This window comes from Balaenoptera physalus, assembly GCF_965194825.1.
Source record: "Balaenoptera physalus genome assembly, chromosome: 21".
NCBI classification, from domain to species: domain Eukaryota; kingdom Metazoa; phylum Chordata; class Mammalia; order Artiodactyla; family Balaenopteridae; genus Balaenoptera; species Balaenoptera physalus.
The window spans coordinates 24,448,642-24,476,521 of NC_138902.1; the positions used below are offsets into that span (position 1 = coordinate 24,448,642).

At 36.1% G+C, this 27,880-nt stretch overlaps 1 protein-coding gene across 2 annotated transcripts in view; it reads right to left on the reverse strand.

The window, feature by feature from the left end:
- SGCZ (sarcoglycan zeta) overlaps positions 1–27,880 on the reverse strand; it is a 921,176-nt gene that overhangs the window by 29,476 nt on the left and 863,820 nt on the right. For both annotated transcript variants that reach the window (XM_082444679.1, XM_082444678.1), the window contains 2 exons: positions 27,239–27,361; positions 3,695–3,767 (listed from right to left, as the gene is read on the reverse strand). In XM_082444679.1, the coding sequence (XP_082300805.1) occupies positions 3,695–3,767; positions 27,239–27,361 (196 nt within the window). The remainder of the gene's footprint in view (positions 1–3,694; positions 3,768–27,238; positions 27,362–27,880) is intronic.

The window sequence follows — 27,880 nt, forward strand, 5'->3', positions numbered from 1 at the left end:
GAAGGAGGAAAGAAAGGGAAGGAAGAGGGAAAAGGGGAGAGAGGGAGAGGTATGTGGAAGGGAAGTGGGGAGGAGAAAAATACTACTTTATTACCATTTTTTTCTCATAGGTGGAAAAATACCAGTAAAGTATTTTACCCCTTTATTGACAAATTGTCTCAGGGAAAAATCCTTACCATTTAATAAATGGTGGCTTTTCCTTGAACACGGGAACTATGTAAATCAAAGCTATATGTTTCCAGAGATTAATTTGGAGCCTGCAAACCTCACATTTCAGTTTTAAATTATATGCATACAAGAATGGAAATGATGAAAAGATGCCAATTATGTCATTAAATAGTAACTCATTTTACTAAACCAAAGTCTAAATTCTTGCCTTATTCTTGGAGCAGTTAATGAAACTCAGATCCAAACAATCCTTGGACAATGGGCATTACATTTTAGATTTTATCACTTCTCACCAAAGAGGGCAGAAATTCTATTGAACTATAATAATTTAGCTACATATTAATTTAAGAAAAAATAAAAAGAACATTTATACTTGGACTATTTCAGGCAAAGTGCTATGATGTCCTTACTATTTGTTGTTTAGTCTTTTAACAAATAAGTCTCTGCCGAAAAACAATATCACCTTATATAAAAAAAAATTAAAGAAAATCTACACCTGTATTGTTAAAATGCACATGAAGACTAGCACAGACCTTGGCACATAGTAAGCATTCATTAAACAGCCGTTGAGTAAATAAATTATAGCAATCTACTACATTTCCACACCAAAATATTACCTAAACTCTACAGTAAACTTTTTGAAATGTTTCTTTCTAAAGTCTTTTATTCTTGACAAAAGCAAAATCAAAGACAACATGGCTTCTTACTCCCTAAATTACATTTTATTTACTTGGTCAACTGATGTCACCTTGTTGATTAGACTTAGGTGTCAACTAAGGGTACTTCTTATTGCCCTGAAAGGAAAATCGTCAGCAAGACTTGTAAGGCTCTCCTCAGACACTGCTTTCAATCTTCAGTACACAAATGAATAATTGAATAACCTCGTCATTACTGTGCTTTGCTTCTGCTTCTGTTTTGGAATTTAGATCAGTACCACTCATCTTGGGGGCTGCCAATCTGCTTTTAGCACTAGCAGCTAAGCCTCGCTTAGGTCAATATTTAAATAATTTATGAATAATTAGAAAATAAAAACTGGAGACATGATATACTAATTATAATTTAATTCTCATTCATACTTATGAATGTTGAGACATGTCAGTAAAGTAATTAAAATGGCAGTTGGTTCTTTTTCCTTTTTTGGCAATAGGCTTTTCATAATGAAAATCTGTGAAACGAGTACATAATTACTAAAACGTTAGAAGTAAAAAAAAGTTTCTTTTAGAACTTAGTAATTAAAATTTTTTTATTGAATGAAACTCTGGTATCTATGTTAAAACACAGCTCAAAAACAGTTGGAATCAATGTTAGTCACGTGTCTTAGTAATACAAAAACAAATGACACCACATTCCTTATATACAGGCATTTAGCATCCTCATTATTCAGTTTTACTAAGTTTCAGTAATTCACATTAACCAATTATAATAAAACTATTATGTGTGAGATAGAGTGGCTGGCTATTATTGAACTAAAGATAAGCAAGGAAGACGTAAATCCCGTTCTAGTGGCAACACAACCTTGTTAAGTAGAGAAGGAAAAGATAATTTATACAAAAATGTAGAGGTCCTAACTGAGAATAGTCATAAATCAAGACTATAACACACTATGAGACACTGTTTTCACATATTCTTCAACCCTCCTAAATCCTTGGGGTTTCAGCATAAAGTAAATAATTATTATATTTGTCTTATTAAAAAATGCCTGATCACATGAAGAGGGGCACCTTCTCCTGTTATTCTTAACTAGCTTGTTTGAATCTGGGCTACTCAACTAGTGAAAAACTGAGTTTTCTTAAGGAATTTTATCATGGAACTATAAAGGTCTGCAATATTTACTGTTGTAAAAGTATGACTTTTAAAAAATAAATTTATTTATTTTTGGCTGCGTTGGGTCTTTGTTTCCGCACGCGGACTTTCTCTAGTTGTGGCGAGCAGGGGCTACTCTTCCTTGCGGTGCGCGGGCTTCTCATTGCAGTGGCTTCTCTTGTTGCGGAGCACAGGCTCTAGGTGTGCAGGCTTCAGTAGTTGTGGCACGTGGGCTCAGTAGTTGTGGCTCGCGAGCTCTAGAGGGCAGGTTCGGTAGTTGTGGCGCACAGGCTTAGTTGCTTCATGGCATGTGGGATCTTCCTGGACCAGGGCTCAAACCTCTGTCCCCTGCATTGGCAGGCGGATTCTTAACCACTGCACCACCAGGGAAGTCCAAAGTATGACTTCTTTTTTAATTAACATTTTTCAACTTTATTTTTCTATTTTTATTTGAGCATTTTTTCCCACTCATCCAAATAGGAAGGGCTGAGCCTGCTCTTTATGAAATAAAACGGGTATTTTGCTTAAAATTTTATTGTGTTTCAAGACAAAGACTCTATTTCTCAGGTTAATAATTTAATTCAGCTTTAAAAAATGATTTTAAATATGTAATTTATTTTTTTATATCAATATGGGTTGTCTTTTTTCATATCATAGCAAATGGACATATATACACTACCAAATGTAAAATGGATAGCTAGTGGGAAGCAGCTGCATAGCACAGGGAGATCAGCTTGGTGCTTTGTGACCACCTAGAGGGGCGGGAGAGGGAGGGTGGGAGGGAGGGAGACGCAAAAGGGAAGAGATATGGGGATATATGTATATGTATAGCTGACTCACTTTGTTATAAAACAGAAACTAACACACCATTGTAAAGCAATTATACTCCAATAAAGATGTTAAAAAAAAGATACCTATTTGAAATTAATTAGAGAAAACATCTTTTTTTATTGGCATATAACATTGTATTGGTTTAAGGTATACAACATAATGATTTTGATAAATGTATATATCACAAGATGATTAACACAAGTTAGGTATAATTTTATACAAAATATATAAAGTATATATTAAATATATATTTATTGAATTAAGAACAATAGATAAGTTAATAGATTTTAGTATTTCAAGTTTTATCAGTGATTGCCACGATTATTCTGGGGCGAATACCTTATAATTTTGTCCTCTCAAACTGACAGATGGAGCTTATTCCACTGGAAATATTAGATTGAGGAGTGTATCACAGGGCAATTAAGTTCTGCCTTTTACTGATCACTGTTTACATTTGTTTCTGATTTCCCTCTACTTAAGCCTCCCTGGCTATTTATAACTTTCTCTCACTCTCTGCCTCCCCTTTCTTTATGCCTATGCGTGCCATAGATTTCATTATCTATATCAGATTTTCTGAAATCCCTATTTGTATTAGTCCTCCCCTCAACATCCTCATAACTGCCTTTTCTTTTCTTTTTCCACACTCCTCCTGTCCGATATGTTTATTTTATATCCATTGTATGTTTGTAAAGGAAAAATATACAGAAGGACAGAATAATAACTCACATTTTCTTGCCCTCAATGAAATATCCAATTATCTATTTACCATGTAGGCAGGGAATGTCAATTCTTTATACAGATACGTAGCACGTTTTCTGCTTTAGTTCTTTATATATCAAGGACCATCATCAGTGGTGGAAACAATGACACAGGTATAAATGCCAGGACTTACCTGAGGTCTTGGGAAGGTTCTGCTCTGATGTGAGGTGTTTCGACAGAGTGCCCGAACACTGCTCCTTCAGTGCCTGAGGATAACGTGAATCCAGGAGTCAGTATAAGCAAGTGGACAGACACACTGGTTTTCATTACTACTGTTATGCACCAAATATTCTTCTAAAAATGGGACAATTGAAAATAGGAGTACAGAAAATAAAAGAGAAAAATTGGAAAAGGAGTTTAAGGTAGTGAAGGGCCAAGGAGGGTAAATCTAAGTTCCACTGTGTTGACCCTTTTTAAGATGATCTTATTTATAAAAGTTCAGACTGAGTGAGAATTTTCACCTTGTGATCATAGAACAAGATCCATTTCCTTCCCTTTTCTTTATTTCCAGGTAAGTGAATTTGAGGGAGGGATAGGTCACAATATTCAGTTCTTTCTACAAGCAGCAAAGTCTGAATGAAAATGTGGAGAGTGAGCTCTGATGTAGTATAGTATTAATTGTTTCAAGACATAGGTCCATCGGGCATTTAGCAATTCACCCACAAGCAGCACTAGCCTTTAGTTAGAGGGACCATCGAACTACAGAGAACAGGGTACCTTACTTTGACCTGTCTGGAATTAAGGCTCAATCTAAAACCATGAACGGCTTGAGTTCCTTAGGGTTGACTTCACGTGGGATCATAGTTATCTGAAGAGGTCATGTGCTCAGGTAGTTGAATGATACTCTATCTAAACTTTCATTTATCGACTCCATTTGATTTTCCAGGTTGACAGAGCTTTTCCTAATTTAACTGAGCAAAATAAAATGATTTTCCTTCCAAAAATCAAATGCAAAAACACTCGTTAAAGATGATGAAAAAACAGCCTTCTTTTTTTTTTCTTTTGTAATTTTACATAAATGAGATCATTCCCTTCAGAATAAACTTTATTTTCTTTCAGTTTAATCATCTTCAAACATCTCGGTGTAAGAATGTCATGGCTGCTCCATCAATGGCCCCAACACTAGCTCAACAGTACAATGCAAATAAAAAATACAAATTTTACACCTACAACGTGAAGCTTCTTCTACTTATCATGAAGAACAATATAAAATATATTGATTCAATAAGCAATGAAAAAATTGCCACCAGGAAGTTAGAGCTAACATTTAAATTCCTTAAAAGTAAGTGTATATATAGGGAAATATGCTAGAATCACCAGAGGACTCCTCTACAGAAAACAGCAGTGCAGATCTTGATCTTGAATCACAGAGGAAGAGGTTTTTTTCAGTCTGTAACATCTATATTATGGTTCTAAGGGTAAATGTACAAGGTTCTGCTCCAGTAAATTCCTTAGATTGCAGATTTCAGTTTATAAGCTAAAAGCTATCCACATTTGTTGACCTCTTACTGGATTTTATTAGTTGCTGGTGGTTTTTTTTGTTTGTTTGTTTGTTTTGTTTTTTCCTAGAGAGGATATGTAAGGCATATACTGTTTATTTATTTAACTGTTTTCACAAATTCAGAGCAATTATTTCTTTAAGGAGTTTGCTCTTTCAGTAGTTTTTTAAATATTTTATTTCTGTGAGTGAACAATTCTTAGAAATAGGTCTTTGAAAGTAAAGTAACAGTTTTAGATAAAACTCTGATTTTGTGACTGTGGAGGGGCTGGCATTTGAAACAACATTCTAAGGCACAAATTTCTAAGTCTCAAGGAGAGACCCCTTTGGCATTTTAAAATAAGATATAATTTCCAAATGGGCTAGCTATCCATGGGCAAAGTTCACAAGTTAATTTCTACTATTTTATAATTTTGAAAACTTCCCAGACAAGATGCCAGAAATATAATTAAAGAACAGTAGCAATATTTATTTTAAAACACAGAATGGCACATATAGTATAATAACTTAGTACAGAATATATCAATGAAAGTGAAAGTAGAATGTTATCAAAAGTTTAATTTTACAATGAGGATGAAAGACTGATAAAGGTGTTGATTCTAAATATCAATATAGAAAACTATTGATGATTAAAAAAAAGATACTTGAAGAAATAAATGTATAATAATACCACCTAAGGGGCTACATTGAAAACTGCATAAAATATCATAAATAATTAACTAGCTACAGACTTCCAGATAATGAGAAAATTAATCTCATCCTCTCACTTTTTGTTCCAAAATGAGCCAAAAGGGCAACAATTAATAAGCAACAATGATAATCTTAAAAGGAAATCAGTGAGGCAAAATAAAAGCCATATGAGCCAGAAACAAACTCTCACAGCATAAAAAATAAAAAAATATATAAATATATATTTCCCATGAATGGGAAAATTTTACAAACATCAGACTATTGGTAGGGTTGCCAGACTTAGCAATTAAAAGTATTGGACACAATTAATTTTGAAGTTCAGTTAAACATAAAATCATATTTTAGTATAAGTATGCAATACTTGCAGAGGATATACTTACACTAAAAATCATTTGTTGTTTGTCTGAAATTCAAAATTAACTGGGCATCATATATTTTACCTGATAAATCTAACCATTAGTCAACATTTATTTGGAACAAAAGGTAAAGATCTGCTTTATCCTCACTTCAGGAAAAAAAAAAATGGGTGATGAATTCTCACATCTTAAGTTATAGAAATCATGGAAACCAGAAAGGAAGAGGGACAGAAAAAGGAGAAAAAGGAACATAACATAGACATTTATTAATATGTATATTTAAACTTGTTGACTAAATAAATATTTATTGTTTATTGCTTTTGAAAAGGACTGTTCAAAAGGGCACAATGTCAGTTTTGCTTGATTGTATAGACGTTAAAGGATATTTCAGGTAATTTAAAGTGATGACGATGTTATAAGATATAGAGAAAACATAGACTGTTAACTCTTGTCATGGTCAGGAAAAATGATGCAGGCAAACCTCATGGTCAAAAAATACTGGATCTCATTCATAGGATAATTTCTAGCCTTTAAACAAAAGAATAAGAATAGCATATTTTTTGTTAGAAAGAAGAAAGAGTATATAAGAACTGTGGTCCTACTTTATACTTAAAAACAGTTTTAGCCATAAGCTACTCTTTACAAATGCCTAACATAAAATAATCTCGCCCAATTAAAAACATCATTAAAAATAAATTTATGTATCCCTCCTAGTATGGCTATCTATACTCTAAATGCTATACTCTAAGCTACTCATTATCAACCCATTGGCCTCCATATATCCTTTGGGAAGGCATTTGCTTCAGAAGGCAGGACAAGAAAAGGAAACCAAAAATTCCTGGTATTCCCAGGTCCTCAACTTCATAGTAACTGAAAAAAGTTCTGTGAAATATAGCGTCTCTCCAGCCACCAGCTTCATGATTTCCACTGTGGTTAATTTCAGATACTATTTTATGGGGTTATTGGGTTTGTGTAGAAGAACCTGTGATCAGTAATATATATACAAGCAAGGCAAAAATACTTCTATGCTTTGAAATATTAGTTTTATATAAATTATCTCAATTTTTCTCACCAACATTTTTAATATACGGAGATGATAGATTGTTTACACTTGAAAAATGAGGATGCTCTAATCAGAGAAATTAAATACCTTATCGATGAGGCTAGAAAATTGGAGTTCAGGTTTTCTTATGGACACACTATGAACTTTGAAATGAGCCATTTTGGGAAGCAATGCCACCTCCTTCATTCCATCTAAGTGACGTTGAGCAAGCTTTTTAATCTCTCCAAACTTCAATTTCCATTGATACAAATACGTCTAGTAATGCCAACCTTGCAGTTTGGGTTAGGTTTTTTTTTTTTTTTTTTTTTAATTCTTAGGCCAAATCTGCCACTGCTCTTTTTTTTTTTTTTTAATTTTTATTTATTTATGGCTGTGTTGGGTCTTCGTTTCTGTGCGAGGGCTTTCTCTAGTTGTGGCAAGCGGGGGCCACTCTTCATCGTGGTGCACGGGCCTCTCACTATCACGGCCTCTCTTGTTGCAGAGCACAGGCTCCAGACGCCCAGGCTCAATAATTGTGGCTCACGGGCCCAGTTGCTCCGTGGCATGTGGGATCTTCCCAGACCAAGGCTCGAACCCGTGTCCCCTGCATTGGCAGGCAGATTCTCAACCACTGCGCCACCAGGGAAGCCCTTGGGTTAGGTTTTAATTAAATGGGATACCTGGTTCACTGTAAGAATTCAGTATTCCTTAATTCCCTCTCTCTATCAATTTCCTTTATGAAAGTCAGCCACAGAAGATGTACACGTTGTATCTGTAGAGTTAATGTCCCAGCATGGGTCTACTCATTAATATGTGAAATCTCTGTTCCCAAAATGTCATAGCTTCAAGTAACATAGTCTCATGTTGAATTTTGAAATCTGAAATTTAGACACTGAAAAGATATTCTTGAATGTTAAATATTAAATGCTTTTTATTAATCAAAACTCTCTTCACTAAATCAAGGAATTCTCTAATGCGGCCGCTTAGGTACCAGATAAGATCAATCAATGCTCAAATAAGCTCTGAGAACGAAGTTTCTTCTAAAAAAATGTCCAGCATGATCCTACTTTTAATTGAACTTCATCATAATATTTAAAAAATTGAGGAAACATGAAAACAAAAATGCATAGTAGACCCTTTAGTAACTAAAGTGGATGGATGATGATTTTTTTCATGTTTTACACTTACTAATTCTTTGTGCAGGATATAATAGAAATGCATCATTTGAATAATTGGAGTAGGTAAAACAGTCATTAACTCTACCAGGGTTTTAGTTTCCATTCAAAAATCAAAGGAAAAGTTAAAGAAAGTGTAGTACAGGGCATCATTCCTTAGAATATTTCTCTTCTCAAAGTGAAATTGTAGTCATGAATTGGTAAGAATTCCAACCTAAAAACTTAAGGTAGAGGAATCTGAGTAATGTCCACCATACCACCTCTCTTATCTAATCCATGGGATTGTTAGGAGACTGAAATAATCAAAAAATTAATCAACAGCAGACAGCATTTTAAATTGCTATACTGGAATAGGGCTGAAGTCTAGGGTGAATGCATGTAGATTTCAGGGGCAAAAATATTCCTGTTTATTCATTATCTTCAAGTTTGATCCTGTGCTATTAAATGCATACAAATTACTTGGTTAGTTAAATTGAAAGACACTTTACAATATTTTCTTTTTAATTATTATTCTATTTGAGATCAGGAGCCTTTTTCACTCCTGTAGTTCCACTTCCTAGCACTTTTATCTAGTATAATATAGACATTCATTAGTATGTGTCTCTGAAGTTGTTGAATAAATAAATGTTTTCTTTGGTTTGGAAGTAAGATGAAGAACACAGCAGCGGAAAGCTGCCTAGAAGGAGAGCAGTCCTCACTAGGGCCTCTATGTGCTGCTCGAAAGGCTGCGACGGATGAGGCTAAGGTCTGGCGCAGAGTGCTTGCTGTTCTGGAGGACCAGAAGGAAAGGTAAAAAAGAGAAAAGTCAGGTGGATTGGGAACAAAGGAATGAAGAAAGACTGGGGCACTCTGTGCGAAAAGAAGCTAAAGAGGAGTAGAAATATTGTTGAGTTAAATTCTATTGTTATTTGTCTCAATGTTTGCCAATGAGATCTCCTAGTGCTTTCAGTTTTTCAATAAAATCTACCATGATCTTTGTATTCTTTGAGCTTTTTTTTGGAGAGGGACAAAGAAGGGAATGAATGTCACACCCAGCTCTATATGGGACGGAAGAAATAATAGGAGGCACGAGGCAAGGGACGTTAAGAGAGCATGAGTATCTGTCCGCCTGCCCTCTTCCCCTGACAATTAATGGGAATGTAGGCAGCATTTTAAACTCCTGCACTAGAATAGGGATGAGGTCCAGGGTAAGTTCATCTAGATCTTAAGGGCCAGAAGGATTCTTATTTATTCATTATCTTCAAATTTAAACTTATGCTACTGAATATTTCAAATTCTTTGGAAGTCTTCACACTTTGCTTTCTTTTTTCTTTATTTGCATCTCTTTCCCCTCAGATCTAAATTGGTAGAGTAAAAGATTGGACAGGGAACAGTTTCATTTTATTCCCAAATCTGCCTCTAATTCATTCTTTGATCTTTGACAAGTATTTAAAGCCGCCCCCCCCCGTTGCTATTTGTAAAATTAAGCTCTAAATAACATGATCTCTAAGGTACCTTCAATTTCTAACTGTCACAAGTTACATAACTTTTTCTGACATGTCAAAACCTGTATACCTCTTCTCATTTCTCCTTAAATACAAGTGGAAGTAAGTTTGCCCCTGCAAATCGACAGAATATTTGGGGGAAGGGATGGAATAATCCTACTGGCAAAAGTAAATTATTAACTATCATATCTTTTACTCCGTTAAAATGAGTTCCTCTGAATCCTGAAAGCATCATTACCCTTTAAAAGGAGAAATGTCAACCCATTTCAACATACATCTCTTACTTGTGTTATTTTAATAGTCTAAATGGTGTTCCTGCTTCCAGCTAACTGCACAAAATACCACCTATACATTGCTATGTTAATCTTACCAAACCTCTTGATATCTCACCTGTACAAAAACCTGTAATTATTTTCTTGTATAATGCTTTTGCCCACCATTCAAGACTTCTGCTTGAATGCAAAATCCATTCATTCAGACTTATTTTCCTCTACTCATCTATAAATCTACTTACTAATTTTCCCACCTGTTAAGGTAAATACAATCTGTTCATTCTCTGACTATATTTGGGGTTTACTACCTATAGCACTCATTGGGAAGCTACCACATCTATTCTGAAATTTTACATGCTAAATTATATATTACTCCCCCTCTAGGCTAAAAAATATATATATATCAAAGACGTTCCTTATATCCCATTGTATTCTTGTGAGCAACATGGTATCTTACATATGTGAGGTAATTAATAAATATTGGTAAGGACCAATATTTCAAGGACTTTCTTCTTGAAAGCTTTTTTCCCTCTTTTTAACCCTCCTAGTTTGATTAATGGTACAATCATGCCCTAAAAACTCAAGTCAGAAATGGGGAAATATACTGAGATGCCCTTTCTTGCTCAATTTCCCTATTAGTTTATTTCTTTTTACAACTTCAGTATCACTTACATTTTCTCCCAGTTATTCCTCGATACCACAGCCAACTAATGTTCTGACACTCAAAGCTGACGGTGTAATTCTCACTTAAAATGCTTCCAGAATCCAAAAGTCGGTGGAAGTCAAACCCGAATTCCTTAGTAGGACTTACCTGTTAGCAGTTTTCTGCATTTTATACTCCAGTGACAATAAAACTTTTGCAGATTTTGAAATGTTTATAAACTGTTAAGAGTACTACTTCTTCCCGACATACCTCTCTTGCCCCTTTAATGGTCATCTCTACTCATTTTCAGGATCTGATTCTAAATGATTTTCTCTTTGAAACATTTTCTGTGTCCTTCCTGCTCTTCCTCTTTCTGCTCAGTTTCCCCAGCTCCTTGTGAAAATTACTATACATGGCAGTTATCCTGCTTTGCAATTCACGTTAAACTTCTACCCAGTAATTTATGAGTTCCTTGAACTCAAGGACTTTGTCTTAATAAATTTTGTATGCTTAGTACTGATCTTGAATTCTGATATACAGTTAAGGATCAGTAAATGAAAGAAAGAATGGGAATGAAAAAATTAATAAAAGCATGAATAAATTAAAAATTATGCTGCAGTATTTTATGATTGATATGTAAAACTTGCTAAGTTTATGTTTCCCAGTATATTTCTTTGTTTAATACTTCAAAACAAATCAGGTTATTAATATCCTGAGGTGATAATCTGAATTTATTAAAACTGTTATTATGAGCCTATTCAATGTTAATTTTTCTAGTAAAACAGGGAAGCAGTATTGTTAAATTGTCTCTCTAAAACAGAAACAAACCCCTACCATGTTGTTCATTTGAAAGTAGAGAATAAGCTGCCAATATTTCTGAAAATAAATTATTTCAAAATCTGTTTTTACTTTTCAGTCAGCATTTTTCATAATTTAAAAAATATCTCAAGGCATTTACTCTCACATGCCAAATCATGTCCTCTTTCCAACTTTTTAAGGTTTTCAGAAGATAAAAAGACATCATGGGAAAGATACCTGAGGATCAGATTGAAAATACATTAGAATAAAGCTATTTTCCTCAAGATGAAATATATTCAAAAATAAAATGTTTTATCACTAATAAAGAAAATTAAACTTAAATATATCAAGATTTGAAATTATGCAGAGACGCTTCTTGCTCATATTTTATAAGCTTCAAGTAGCTTGTATTTTTCTAGCATTTATCTCTGATTTTTAGGGGGAAAAAAGCTCTTCTTTTGTTAATTCCTTCTATCCCTTTTAATGAAGCAAAAAATAACTGAAATTTAAGTGTGTGGAGAAAACAAAAAAGAAAAAAAAATTCAAATTGAATGATACTTGATGGAAACTACATCTAGGAAAAAGATATAGAAATAATCCCTCTTTCAAATTTCCACCTTCAGAAAAGAATATCAGAAGGTCAAGCAGAGCTTTCATCATTCACTCTTAGGATATATATTTTCAGAAAATAATAAGTAATTCCAAGGTCTATAATTACTAAGGTTGTCAAATTGCCCTTTACCTTAATAACCACTAAAGGAATAAGAAGCAATACACACATGAGACGTTTAAAAAATCTTAAATGAACAAGTGTTACCAACAGCATATCTTTAGCAAACACAATCATAAGATTCTTTTCTTATGGATTTATCAGAAGGCAGCTACATTTGAATTGATTGATCACTCCATTGTGCACATTCTAACAGAAACTGAAACATAAAAATATGAAATAACTTGATAACAAATGAACTACCGATACTTTTTTTTTTATCTTGCAAAGCATTTCATAAAAAATCAGTTCATGATGTGATTTGGAAAATTAAAAAGACAAGATCTCTACGTGAATTACCTTTATACTACATTTAAGTTATCTTTGCAAGCTTTGAGACACTTAATCTAGTAGTGTATTTTGTTTTGAGGTTTGGACATTTTACCTAAATACAGATAGCATAGCTAGTGCTAGTTTTGCTTCTTTAAGGTCACATTCATTTTTATGCAGGCCTATTTTCTGTATAGCCCTTTCCTTTACAAACTTTATCATTACTTAATCCACATGCAATTTAAGCTTTTCTGATCCCTGTGGAAATCATTTATCTAAAAATGGACTGTTAGTTGTACCATAAACTCAGGTTCTTTGGGAAAATAAAGGAATACCTTAATCCTGCCTTTTTGTCTTATTTTATTCTTTAGATTCTGCACCCCTATTTAAACTAGTTTCTGGAGAAAAGTAAGACGGGCTTTCTACTGCTGTTAGTCATAGGCAGGAAGATTGTGTTTCCAACTGGCACACCATGCTGATCATTGCAAGCGGAACGCACAAGGACAGGTACTCATCTTAGCAACACTTTTATTTCTTAATGCTTTTCCCCCTGGTACTTCTGATACATTGTCACTAAAGCACATTCTATGGAAAATAGAAATCCATAGAAATTTATCCAAAAGCGGTGGTACCCAACTGCCTTTAGTGGCTTCAGATACTACATGTGTTTATGGATTTACAGGCATACCCTGGAGATATCGTGGGTTCGGTTCCAAACCATGGCAAGAAAGCAAATAAATGCAATAAAGCAAGTTACACAAATGTTTTGGTTTCCCAGAGCATATAAAAGTTATGTTTTTACTATACTGCACTCTGTTAAGTGTGCAATACCATTACATCTAAAAAAACAATGTACATACCTTAATTTAAAATATTTTATTGCTAAATAAATGCTAACCATCAACTGAGCCTTCAGTGAGTCATAATTTTTTTTGCTGGTGAAGGATTTAAAATATTGCAAGAATTACCAAAATGTGACACAAAGATATGAACTGAGCAAATGCTGTTGGAAAAATGGTGCCCATAGATTTGCTTAATACAGGGTAGTCACACACCTTCAGTTTGTAAAAAACACAATATCTGCAAAGTGCAATGAAGCAAAGAGCAATAAAATGAGGTATGCTTGTATCTGAAACTTTCTACAATCATTTTTTCAATTAAAAAAAAACTTGTGTGTTCAAAAGATGCTAATTCTATAAATGGCTTTATGGACCTGAGCTACAGAGTCAATATATACAAATCAGCATCTGAACGCAACTAGGACTTCTAACATGGTACCTTATTAAACACAGTTTAGTTAGACTTTCCTTCTAATCTCAATATAGCTAAGTGATTCTAAAATATCAGAGGGACTTCCCTGGCGGTCCAGTGGTTAAGATTCTGCTCTTCCAATGCAGGGGGTGCGAGTTTGATCCCTGTTCGGGGAGCTAACGATACCCCATGCCTTGCGGTCAAAAAAACAAAACATAACATAGAAGCAATATTTTAACAAACAATAAAGGCTTCAAAAATGGTTCACATCAAAAAATATTAAAAAAAATAAATAAAACATCAGAGTTTAACCTGTCATTTTCTGAGTGTCTGTGCAGTTGTGGACAAAGTCATAATTTGGAATCTTCATTTGGCAACCTGCCTTAATACATATGTTTTCACTCTTTTACTAATAATCGTTTTATAAAAATTGAGGTGAAAAATGCAAGTCTCAAAAAGTCTATCCTCCAATAACAGGATAGTGTGGCATTCATAGATAGAGACCAGTTGGGAAACAGCTAGGAAGAAAGCACTTGCTAATGCCGAAACAAACTCCCTTCATCCTTTTGTTTCTGAGTTTTTTTTTTTTAACCTCTTATTGTTCCAGATGCTCCTGTGAATTTTATGTTATCACTTGCCAAGTAATTCATTGCGTGCCAATAGGGAAACAAACAGAGCTGGATTTATCTGCGTTTGTTTTCTACTCACAAGAGGTTAGGTAGCATTACTTTTTTAACATCTTTATTGAAGTATAATTGCTTTACAATGTTGTGTTACTTTCTGCTGTATAACAAAGTGAATGAGCTATAGTATACGTATATCTCCATATCCCCTCCCTCTTGCGTCTCCCTCTCACCCTATCCCACCCACCCTATCCCACCCCTCTAGGTGGTCAAAAAGCACAGAGCTGATCTCCCTGTGCTATCCCCGCTGCTTCCCACTAGCTATCTGTTTTACATTTGGTAGTGTATATATGTCCATGCCGCTCTCTCACTTCATCCCAGCGTACCCTTTGCCCTCCCCGTGTCAAGTCCATTCTCTACGTCTGCGTCTTTATTCCTGTCCTGCCCCTAGGTTCTTCAGAACCATTTTTTTTTTTTTTAAGATTCCATGTATATGTGTTAGCATACGGTATTTGTTTTTCTCTTTCCGACTTACTTCACTCTGTATGACAGACTCTAGGTCCATCCACCTCACTACAAATAACTCAATTTCATTTCTTTTTATGGCTGAGTAATATTGCATTGTACATATGTGCCACATCTTCTTCATCCATTCATCTGTCGATGTACACTTAGTTTGCTTCCATGTCCTGGCTATTGTAAATAGAGCTGCAATGAACATTTTGGTACATGACTCTTTTTGAATTATGGTTTTCTCAGGGTATGTGCCCAGTAGTGGGATTGCTGGGTCACATGGTAATTCTATTTTTAGTTTTTTAAGTAACCTTCATACTGTTCTCCATAGTGGCTGTATCAATTTACATTCCCACCAACAGTGCAAGAGGGTTCCCTTTTCTCCACACCCTCTCTGGCATTTATTGTTTGTAGATTTTTTGATGATGGCCATTCTGACTGGTGTGAGGTGATACCTCATTGTAGTTTTGAATTGCATTTCTTTAATGATTAGTGATGTTGAGCATCCTTTCATGTGTTTGTTGGCAATCTGTACATCTTCTTTGGAGAAATGTCTGTTTAGGTCTTCTGCCCATTTTTGGATTGGGTTGTTTGTCTTTTTGATATTGAGCTGCATGAGCTGCTTGTGTATTTTGGAGATTAATCCTTTGTCAGTTGCTTCATTTGTAAATATTTTCTCCCATTATGAGGGTTGTCTTTTCGTCTTGTTTATGGTTTCCTTTGCTGTGCAGAAGCTTTTAAGTTTCATTAGGTCCCATTTGTTTATTTTTGTTTTTATTTCCATTTCTCTAGGAGGTGGGTCAAAAAGGATCTTGCTGCGATGTACGTCACAGAGCGCTCTGCCTATGTTTTTCTCTAAGAGTTTTATAGTGTCTGGCCTTACATTTAGGTCTTGAATCCATTTTTAGTTTATTTTTGTGTATGGTGTTAGGGAGTGTTCTAATTTCATTCTTTTACATGTAGCTGTCCAGTTTTCCCAGCACCGCTAATTGAAGAGGCTGTCTTTTCTCCATTGCATATTCTTGCCTCCTTTATCAAAGATAAGGTGACCATATGTGCGTGGGTTTTATTCCTAGGTATTTTATTATTTTTGTTGCAGTGGTAAACGGGAATGTTTCCTTAATTTCTCTTTCAGATATTTCATAATTAGCATATAGGAATACAAGAGATTCCTGTGCATTAATTTGTATCTTGCTACTTTACCAAATTCACTGATTAGCTCTAGCAGTTTTCTGGTAGCATCTTTAGGAGTCTCTATGTATAGTTTCATGTCATCTGCAAGCAGTGACAGTTTTACTTCTTCTTTTCTGACTTGGAGTCCTTTTATTTCTTTTTCTTCTCTGATTGCTGTGGCTAAGACTTCCAAAACTATGTTGAATAATAGTGTTGAGAGTGGGCAACCTTGGCTTGTTCTTGATCTTAGTGGAAATGGTTTCAGTTTTTCACCATTGAGAACGATGCTGGCTGCGGGTTTGTCATATATGACCTTTATTATGTTGAGGTAAGTTCCATGTATGCCTACTTTCTGGAGGGTTTTTATCATAAATGGGTGTTGAATTTTCTCGAAAGCTTTTTCTCCATCTATTGAGATGATCATATGGTTTTTAACCTTTTTATCCTTCAGTTTGTTAATGTGGTGTATCACATTGATTGACTGGAGTAAATTGAAGAATCCTTGCATTCCTGGGGTAAACCCCACTTGATCATGGTGTATGATCCTTTTAATGTGCTGTTGGATTCTGTTTGCTATAATTTTGTTGATGATTTTTGCATCTATGTTCATCAGTGATATTGGTCTGTAGTTTTTTTTGTGGCATCTTTGTCTGCTTTTCTTATCAGGGTGATGGTGGCCTCATAGAATGAGTTTCGGAGTGTTCCTCCCTCTGCTATATTTTGGAAGAGTTTGAGAAGGATAGGTGTTAGCTCTTCTCTAAATGTTTGATTGATTTTGCCTTTGAAGCCATCTAGTCCTGGGCTTTTGTTTGTTGGAAGATTTCTAATCACCGTTTCAATTTCAGTGCTTGTGATTGGTCTGTTCATATTTTCTATTTCTTCCTGGTTCAGTCTCGGAAGGTTGTGCTTTTCTAAGAATTTGTCCATTTCTTCCAGATTGTCCATTTTATTGGCATATAGATGCTTGCAGTAATCTCTCATGATCGTTTGTAGTTCTGCAGTATCAGTTGTTACTTTTCCTTTTTCATTTTTAGTTCAGTTGATTTGAATCTTCTCCCTTTTTTTCTTGATGAGTCTGGCTAATGGTTTATCAATTTTGTTTATCTTCTCAAAGAAACAGCTTTTAGTTTTATTGATCTTTGCTATTGTTTTCTTCATTTCTTTTTCATTTATTTCTTTTTTTTTAAAGTAATTTTAATTAATTAATTTATTTTTGGCTGCATTGGGTCTTCGTTGCTGTGCATGGGCTTTCTCTAGTTGGGGCGAGCTTGGGCTATTCTTCATTGCAGTGTCTGGGCTTCTCATTGTGGTGGCTTCTCTTGCTGTGGAGCATGGGCTCTAGGCATGTGGCCTTCAGTAGTTGTGGCATTCGAACTGTAGAGCGCAGGCTCAGTAGTTGTGGTGCTCAGGCTTAGCTGCTTCATGGCATGTGGGATCATCCTGGACCAGAGCTCGAACCCATGTCCCCTGCATTAGCAGGTGGATTCTTAACCACTGTGCCACCAGGGAAGCCCTTATTTATTTATTTCTGATCTGACTTTTATGATTTCTTTCCTTCTGCTAAATTTGGGGGGTTTTTTATTCTTCTTCCTCTAATTGTTTTAGGTGTAACTGAGGTTGTTTATTTGAGATGTTTCTTGTTTCTTGAGGTAGGATTTTATTGCTGTAAACTTCCCTCTTCGAACTGCTTTTGCTGCATCCCACAGGTTTTGGGTCGTAGTGTTTTCATTGTCATTTGTTTCTAGGTATGTGTTGATATCCTCTTTGATTTCTTCAGTGATCTCTTGGTTATTTAGTAGTGTATTGTTTAGCCTCCATGTGTTTGTATTTTTTACAGATTTTTTCCTGTAATATATATCTAGTCTCATAGTGTTGTGGTCGGAAAAGATACTTGATACGATTTCAATTTTCTTAAATTTACCAAGACTTGATTTGTGACGCAAGATATGATCTCTCCTGGAGAATGTTCCATGAGCACTTGAGAAGAAAGTGTATTCTGTTGTTTTTGGATGGAAGTCCTATAACTATCAATTAAGTCCATCTGGTTTAATGTATCATTTAAAGCTTGTGTTTCCTTATTTATTTTCATTTTGGATGATCTGTCCATTGGTGAAAGTGGGGTGTTAAAGTCCCCTACTATGATTGTGTTACTGTCGAATTCCCCAAAGGTTGTTAGCTTTGCCTTATGTATTTAGGTGATCCTATGTTGGGTGCATAAGTATTTACAATTGTTATATCTTCTTCTTGGATTGATCCCTTGATCATTATGTAGTGTCCTTCTTTGTGTCTTGTAATAGTCTTTATTTTAAAGTCTATTTTGTCTGATATGAGAATTGTTACTCCAGCTTTCTTTTGATTTCCATTTGCATGGGATATCTTTTTCCATCCCCTCACTTTCAGTCTGTATGTGCCCCTAGGTCTGAAGTGGGTCTCTTGTAGACAGCATATATACGGGTCTTGTTTTTGTATCCATTCAGCCAGTCTATGTCTTTTGGTTGGAGCATTTAATCCGTTTACATTTAAGGTAATTACTGATGTGTATGTTCCTATTACCATTTTCTTAATTGTTTTGGGTTTGCTGTTGTAGGTCTTTTCCTTCTCTTGTGTTTCCAGCCTAGAGAAGTTCCTTTAGCATTTGTTGTAAAGCTGGTTTCGTGGTGCTGAATTCTTTTAGTTTCTGCTTGTCTGTAAAGGTTTTAATTTCTCTGTCAAATCTGAATGAGATCCTTGCTGGGTAGAGTAATCTTGGTTGTAGGTTTTTCCCTTTCAGCACTTTAAATGTATCCTGCCACTCTCTTCTGGTTTGCAGAGTTTCTTCTGAAAGATTAGCTGTTAACCTTATGGGGATTCCCTTGTATGTTATTTGTTGCTTTTTCCCTTGCTGCTTTTAATTTTTATTCTTCGTATTTAATTTTTGATAGTTTGATTAATATGTGTCTTGGCGTGTATCTCCTTGGATTTATCCTGTATGGGACTTTCTGTGCTTCCTGGACTTGATTGACTACATCCTTTCCCATGTTAGGGAAGTTTTCAACTATAATTTCTTCAAATATTTTCTCAGTCCCTTTCTTTTTCTCTTCTTCTTCTGGAACCCCCTATAATTCTAATGTTGGTGCATTTAATGTTGTCCCAGAGGTCTCTGAGACTGTCCTCAATTCTTTTCATTCTTTTTTCTTTATTCTGCTCTGTGGTAGTTATTTCCACTATTTTATCTTCCAGCTCATTTATCCTATCTTCTGCTTCAGTTATTCTGCTATTGATTCTTTCTAGAGAAGTTTTAATTTCATTTATTGTGTTGTTCATCATTGTTTGTTTGCTCTTTAGTTCTTCTAGGTCCTTGTTAAAGGTTTCTTGTATTTTCTTCATTCTATTTCCAAGATTTTGTATCATCTTTACTATCATTACTCTGAATTCTTTTTCAGGTAGACTGCCTATTTCCTCTTCATTTGTTTGGTCTGGTGGGTTTTTACTTTGTTCCTTCATCTGCTGCGTATTTCTCTGTCTTCTCATTTTGTTTAACTTACTGTGTTTGGGGTCTCCTTTTTGCAGTCTGTAGGTTTGTAGTTCTCGTTGTTTTTGGTGTGTCCCCAGTGGGTAAGGTTGGTTCTGTGGGTTGTGTAGCCTTCCTGGTGGAGGGGACTGCTGCCTGTGTTCTGGTGGATGAGGCTGGATCTTGTCCTTCTGATGGGGAGGACCGTATCTGGTGGTGTGTTTTGGGGTGCCTGTGACTTTATTATGATTTGAGGCAGCCTCTCTGCTAATGGATGGGGCTGTGTTCCTGTCTTGCTAGTTGTTTGTCGTGGGATGTCCAGCACTGGAGCTTGCTGGTCATTGAGTGGAGCTGGGTCTTAGCGTTGAGAAAGAGATCTCTGGGACAGCTCTCACCAATTGATATTACATGGGGCTGGGAGTTCTCTGGTGGTCCAATGTCCTGAGCTCGGCTCTCCCACCTCAGAGGCTCAGGCCTGACACCTGGCCGGAGCACCAAGATACTGTCAGCCACACAGCTTACATGTAAATGGGTTACATTCTCCAATCCAAAGGCACAGGGTCGCGGGCCTTCTGCACTCAGCTCAGTCCTCCAGCCACGCATCATCCTCCGGGCCTTTTCGATATGGAGAGCCTGCTTTGGATCCAGGTCCAGCTGCATTCTCTAGCATCTAGAAGAAGCAGCTGATGCCCACATCCTCCCTTATCCCTGCCGCAACTTGTCACGATCCTGGAGCGCCTCCATTTGTGAATTTATAATCATTTAAAAATAAAAGTTGACAGTTACTCTTCGGTTGGCAATTTCCCTCCTGAAGTCAGAATTTTGGGGCTTCAACCTGAGCACTTACCTTGACACTTAAGCCTATTCAAAACGTGTTCCTGAGGACAGTTTTGAATTTGCCAAAAAGTGATCTCCAGCCTACCTGTGAGCATGCATGGGAGGGTTAAAAGAATTGGAGTTATCTAATCAGGCCAGTGAAATCAGGATTGAGACTCTATTTCAGTGATAAAATGATGTATCCTACAGAGTAAGGAAGTTTGACACGTCCACTGAGAAAGAGAACAAAAGAAGTGAAATGGACTGAAACTGCAGGATCCTCTTTCAATCAATAATACAGAAGGCCTGTGTTTCACTCACTCAACAGGGACTACAGTCTTCCACTGTTTGCAATCCAATTACCTTAGAATCCTACTTCTGGTTTTATCAATTTGGCAATTGATATTCAAGGGGAATAGGCTAAGGGACCACAGAGTCATTGATATGTCTAGATTCTCTGAGATTGACCATTGTATTAAAGCCACATCATCAAAAAGCTACAAACCTATCCTATGTAATTATATATCCCTGTATCAAGATCTTTACAGCATTGAAAGTTAATATTGTATACTTCATTTATTCCATATTTAATAAAATAATTTACCATATTGCTATGGACTGAATTTTGTCCCTTCAAAATAAATGTGTGGTGGCTATCTCCCCCAGTGTAATGGTATTTGCAGACAGAGCCTTTGGGAGAAAATCAGATTTAGATGACGGAGATGGTGGGACGCTCATTATAGGATTAGTGACCTTATAAGAAGAGTCAGAGATACCAGGGCTCACTCTCTCTCTGCCTTGTGAGGACACATTGAGAAGGCAGCTGTCTGCAAACCAGGAAGAATGCTCTAACCAGAACCCAACCATGCTGTCACCTTGATCTTGGACTTCCAGCTTCCAGAACTGTGAGAAAAATTAATTTCTATTTTTTAAGCCACTCAGCTTATGATATTTTATTACAGCAGCCTGAGTTGACTAAGACGTATGTGGAGAATATTTTTCTGTACTCTGAAAAATGTTATCTGTGGTTTATTAATTACGTGTTCAAATTTATATTTTATTGTTTGAAACAATGTCAAGCCTGAAGAAAAGTCATGAGTATAATTTAAAAAAGAAAACAAAAAACTCTTGTATACCCCTTGCTCTGGAGCCCCATTCAAGTTTTGCTAAATGTGATTGGCTTTAAAAACAAATCCACAAATTCTTTGAAACTCCTTTCATAAAAGGAAAGCGGTCCTCTTTTATGACTTTCTTCACATTTCTATTATACCAATTATATTTTCAAGAAGTTTTGCTTTAACAAAATTAGGAAACATTTAAGTCAGAGCTCAGAGAAATAAAATAAGTCACGGAGAAGACTGTCAGTAAGGTGCTCAGAGCAAGCAGCTATTTTCTGACGATGGCATAGTTCATTATTAATACACTTCAAAACCTGCAATCAGTTTTCACCCAGAAATGTGGGGGCCAGAGTGGTACTCATCTTTAACATCTCTAAAAGCTTTATCCTCCGTAAGTTTAAAAAACTAGAGACAGTAACCATGCAGATGTGCTTTTGAAGCATTTCCTCAGGCTCGCTGGGGTGGGAGGAAAGGAGGAGGAGGACTAATTAAAAAAAACAACTAGAAAATTGAGTTGAGTGATTTACCCAAGTCTACAGACTTGAAATGCCACACCGAAGAAAATGAAGTGATTGCACCTCACTTTCCTCAGCACCTGATCTCATCACATTTCTTCAGGTGCCGTTCAGACCAAGCAGCTCCATCCTGCTGGTTGAGTGTTACCATGTTCTTAGCATTTGGACAGCCTGGAGGAACAACAGTCCTATGTAATAGAAAGGTTGATTCCAAAGCTGATCCCATCACAATGTCCCAATTTAACAGACAAGAACAAGGATGTAGAAGACTAACTAATACAGACAAACCAGAAAATACCGATTTCAACCCAGAAACATAATGTTTAATTTAAAGGCAGCTCTTTGGAAAACTCTTTCTTCTGTTGTCAAATAAGCATTGGAACCTGTCTATCTTTCCAACCATTCAATTAGAACAGAGACAAAGGAATGACACTCTTGGCTTTCAAGCAAACACTAGGGCACAGAGTGGATGCATGATTCGGATTCACTATTCTTTCAAATTGCCAGTTTTAATTTCTACCGCCTGATAAAAAAGAGATATCCTTTTTTCTCATACATTGAGCCATTTTCTACTTTTCTCTCAAAGGCAAAACAGAGAGATCTAACTCCAACTAATGGCTTTTAATTTAACATGAAAATATCGTATAGGACTAAAGTCTTTCACTTTATAAAGTCAAATGACCTGCACTTTGTTTTCTAAGTTAATATACTACTTGGAATAAAAATGAAAGTACAAATCGCAGTTGATTGATTCTGCCTGAAAGCACTAAATTTAAGAGTGTTCTGCGTGTAAAGGTTCATATCTTTTATTTATTGACCTGGTCTCAAAAGATAATTGCATTAAGTAATATCTTTGACCAATATTAGGGAATACAAAGGAAAATAAAGTTGTCAAGTATGCATATGGGAGCTAAAGTGTAAAACTCCCATATATTCAATGATATAGACAGGGTATGTTAAGGTCAAATAAGTATATTCAAATTAAGATTTAAGCAAAGTACTACTGAGCAAGTCAAGTAATATCAAGAGTAAAAACATTAAAAATTGAAAGCATGTGACTGACTGACTGCTGAACATGCCGATGGGGTAATGAGGGGTGGTGGTATTCAGGTAACTACCTGCCACTTTACTTCTACCCTCCTGCACCCTGAAAGTATTTAAATGCATCAAGTACATCCCTGCTAAGCTCCAAGTAGAGTAAATTTGAGTATCCGGAGCCACACTAGATCTACAAATAATTTTAGTCATAAGTGATTTTACCTCAGCTGGATAGACACACTTATTATCTAAATAAATTCATCTACTTCTGCCACCTGGAAAGAGAAGTCCATGTACGAAATGCCATTTTTCTTAAAATATAAATTAGAAAGGATCCATTTTAATCCCTATGGATATTGCTTAAGTAGAAAATTTCTGTGTCACAAATTTAAAATTCTAGAATCAACCTCACACAGATCTCTAGTCACATGCAACTTTGAAGTCTTGTCAGCACTGCTACCTAATTTACATGAAATACCCTGGAGTCACTGTTTCTTTGTAGTATAGTTTGTTAAATATTTAAGCACTGCTTTAAAGTACATATGAGGTTACTAATCAATCCCAGTGCCCTTAAATTGCATGCTACGCTATGCACAATTTCCTCCTCTAAGCATGTAAAATTCTAAATTATATTTGCCTTTGATAACTTTATTTTAGAAGTATCACAAGAAGGAATAAAGCTACTATAAAGTTCATATGCGGTATTCTGGTAATGGAGTAAGGACCTCACAGGAATTTGAGAATGCATGTGTATGTGTGTATGTTTGTGTCTGTGTCTGTGGGTCTATCTGGGTTCTTCTGTGAGAAACAGAAGTGTGACTGGATACTGAGGGGAATTTTAATCATATTAAAGTACTCCCCTGGGGCTTCCCTGGTGGCGCTGTGGTTGAGAATCCGCCTGCCAATGCAGGGGACACGGGTGTGAGCCCTGGTCCGGGAAGATCCCACATGCCGCTGAGCAGTTAAGCCCGTGTGCCATAACTACTGAGCCTGCGAGCCACAACTACTGAGTCTGCGTGCCACAGCTACTGAAGCCTGCGTGCCTAGAGCCCATGATCCACAACAAGAGAAGCCACCACAATGAGAAGCCTGCGTGCCACAATGAAGAGTAGCCCCCGCTCGCCGCAACTAGAGAAAGCCCATGTGCAGCAACAAAGACCCAACGCAGCCCAAAAATAAAGAAATAAATAGATAAATAAATTTATTAAAAAAATAAAAATAAAATAAAGTACTCCCCAACTTAGCATTTATTTATGAAAGATGTGGCCCTTGCATACCCGCATCAGGTTAAAAGCCAGGGTTACTTGTTACAGACACTCTCATTGTTCCCTCCTGTGTGATGCTTCCATCCTTTACAAAAATCTGCCTGGATTCTATAATTATGAACTCAAAATTGTATTAGTTTATTATTTAGGATCTTCTGGAGTCATATGATACATAAACATATTGTAAAACTGATAAATTTTTTGAGATAATTGGAAAATATAAACAAGAGTATTATGAAAAATAATCTCAAAGCTGTGTGTATATGTTTGAGACAGAGAAAGAAATGGAAAAACAGAGCTAGAGTGAGATATATGTATTTATCCATCTATACATCATACAATATACCATGCATACATCACACACATACAAAGGGGAGAAAGAGAGAAAGAATGAGATGACTGCCCTAAGACAGTTAACTGAAAAGCAAATAAACCTTAGATATTTTAGGGAGCACTTTTTCCTCTGACTTAATTGTCTAATAAACAATTGAAAGATGGCAACCAGGCTACCGAGAAAAAGAGGAAATAAATGTGAGTATCCATCTACCTCCAAGAAAAATTAAGAAAACTAGTTATTGGGTCTAATTTTGTGAAGACAGTACTTCACTGCAATAGTTATGAGAAAAATCAAGGTAATATAAAGATCAGAGAAAGTTAGAATTCCATGAGATCATAAAAGCTGTCTAGAGCTCCAGAACTACCCTTCACTTATGAATACAAAGTACCCAATGCCAATATCTGAAATGGATGAAATAATTTTTGGTTATGTGTGTAATATCCTAAAAGCTATGAGGATTATTTTGGTATCAAAGCTGATAACTGCAGGCACTACCAAGGTTTAAAGATTGTTAAATATTAAAATCACATCTGCCCAATCCCTCTGAGTGCGTTTTTACTCTGATTCCTGACTTTCTCACCAACTAGCAACTCAGATGTTAGCATCAAGGGCCCTAAAGTCAATGTCCTTTCTGATTTGTTTGTGCTCTTTGCCAAGGAAAATCCTCATGATTTTTTTTAATAAATTTATTTTTTCTATTTATTTATTTTTGTCTGCGTTGGGTCTTTGTTGCTGTGTGCAGGCTTTCTCTAGTTGCGGCGTGCAGGGGCTACTCTTTGTTGCGGTGTGCGGGCTTCTCATTGCGGTGGCTTCTCTTGTTGCGGAGCATGGGCTCTGGGCACACGGGCTTCCGTAGTTGTGGCACGTGGGCTCAGTAGTTGTGGCTCAGGGGCTCTAGAGCGTAGGCTCAGTAGTTGTGGTGCACGGGCTTAGTTGCTCCATGGCATGTGGGATCTTCCCGGACTAGGGCTCGAACCTGTGTCCCCTGCACTGGCAGGTGGATTCTTAACCACTGCACCACCAGGGAAGCCCTCCTCATGATTTTTTAATTAAAAAAATTTTTTTTGGCTCCCTGACTGCCAACTCAAGACTTAGGGAGGCCAATGTTTACCCCATGTACATGTTTACTCCTGATCTTTTTAAGGAATCTTAAGAAAGAAAGAGAAATGAGGCTGATGGGCAGTCCTGGGAACCAGCCCAAACACTAACCCAATGGTGCAGGCTCCAGCTACTCATCAGAAAACTCACGAAAGAAAGAAAGGAGGCCCTCGGAGACAGTAAGGATGGTGGTGGTAGATTGTGAGCCAGACCAGAGATGCCCAGTGAGGATCCCCATTCAACAATCTTTGTTGAATTTCATTGCTATTTAATAGTGTATCTTTCTTGAAATCCACACAGACCCTGGTTTCTGGGATATTGGCAATATCAATATTATCTTTATTAATAAAAACAAAAAGCTAACCTTTACAATGTCTTCATTATGTGCCCCAAACATTCTAAAAACACACATGCACACATAGGCATGCGCGTGCACACACATGAAATTTGAGCACTAACAATATCATTATCATTTCAATCATTTAGATGAAGGAAAACAGACGGCATAGATTTACTCAAAATATTGAATGGTGGAGGCAGAATTTAACCCAAACAGCCCAAGAGCTGAGGTCATTTACCATGCAAACTGCTCTCACATGGCCCACAGGCTCTGTTCTACCTAGATATGATAGATATCCCATGAACTGTCCCCAAACTCAAATTTGGGAAATGCTAAGCCAAACATATTTAATTTTTTAAATATAGACCTCTTTGTATTTTAAAAACATTTAATCAAAATAATATATATTGTGGTTGTAAATCAAATTATTCAAAAGAGATTGTACTTACAATGCTTAAAATAGTATTAATAAAATTCTTCCCCATTCCCAATCGTGCTTTTAACTTTCTGCTATTTTGTTCTTGTTTTTGCTTTTTCATTTCAGTTGGTGGTTGACACTAATGGTCCTAATATTAGAATAATGACTTTAATAATGTCTCAATAATAGGTGATTAGCACTATTTCTTGATTTATATACTTTTGAAGACAATTATGAGCCCAAAGAACAGGAATTTAATTTACTTATAACCTTCCCCTTACTTCATTCTAAAGTTGATATTTACATTTTAGTTCTTCTTTTGCATATCTTTTACTTTTAAGTAATACCTCTAAATTGTATTTATCTATCACCTTGAGTAATCTTTAATCATTGTTTGCACCCCACCTTTTCTTCCACCATCCACACTCAGTTTCCTCCACCTAACCCTGCCTGAGACGTGCAGCTTTGCTTTTATATCATTAAGGCTAATATTTATAGTGTCTTCAGCAACCACGACCAGAGCTTTCTGTTTAATGACTACTGGAAAATCAAATGATGTGATATCATGGTATTATGCGAGACTCAATTTCAGGTGTGGGGACCATAGATATAAAAAGTAGTTTCTTGTTCAGCTGCGTATTCTTTCAAGAAGTAAACAATGTTCCAAGACCTCCATCTACAGTACCTGTAACTTTCAGCTTTTCAGCCCCAATGGTAATCTCATCTTCATCTGCAGAAAACAGCACCCTGCCATCTTCACTTGCTCTCACTTCAAATCTTTTACACTGAGCTTCCACAGCATCAGCTCCTATGGTCAGAGGAAAGGTTTAAAAATGAATCTGGTATCCAGGAAACCATTAACATGTATTTTTTTTTTGAAAAAGAAGAGAAATACATATATTATTTAATCTCTACAGTATGTTTTATACCTAAATTAATATTTTAAAATTACCATCCTTTTCAGGAGGCTGTCTAATTTGGTAGGGTATTGCTGGGCTAGGTTGGTTGGGTACACATCTGACCTCTAAACCCTGACATAGTCCTGACAAGGTCTGTGTGGGTTTAGCCAGTTAGAAAATCTTTGCATATACACAAGGAGAGACGATGTCTGCTTTGTTCTTGGTGGCAGCCTGAAGACTTGGCATTATACCTGGCATGTGCTGGATGCTTAATAAGGACTTGTGGACTGAAGGATTCTCGTGTTTTCTCTCTGCAAGTAGACAATAGTGCCCATACTTGCTACATCACAAGGTACTTATAAAGCATTATTCAGTTGTGAACCTTTAGTTACTCTATACTTCATAGATTCTAATACTGCAATTTGTTC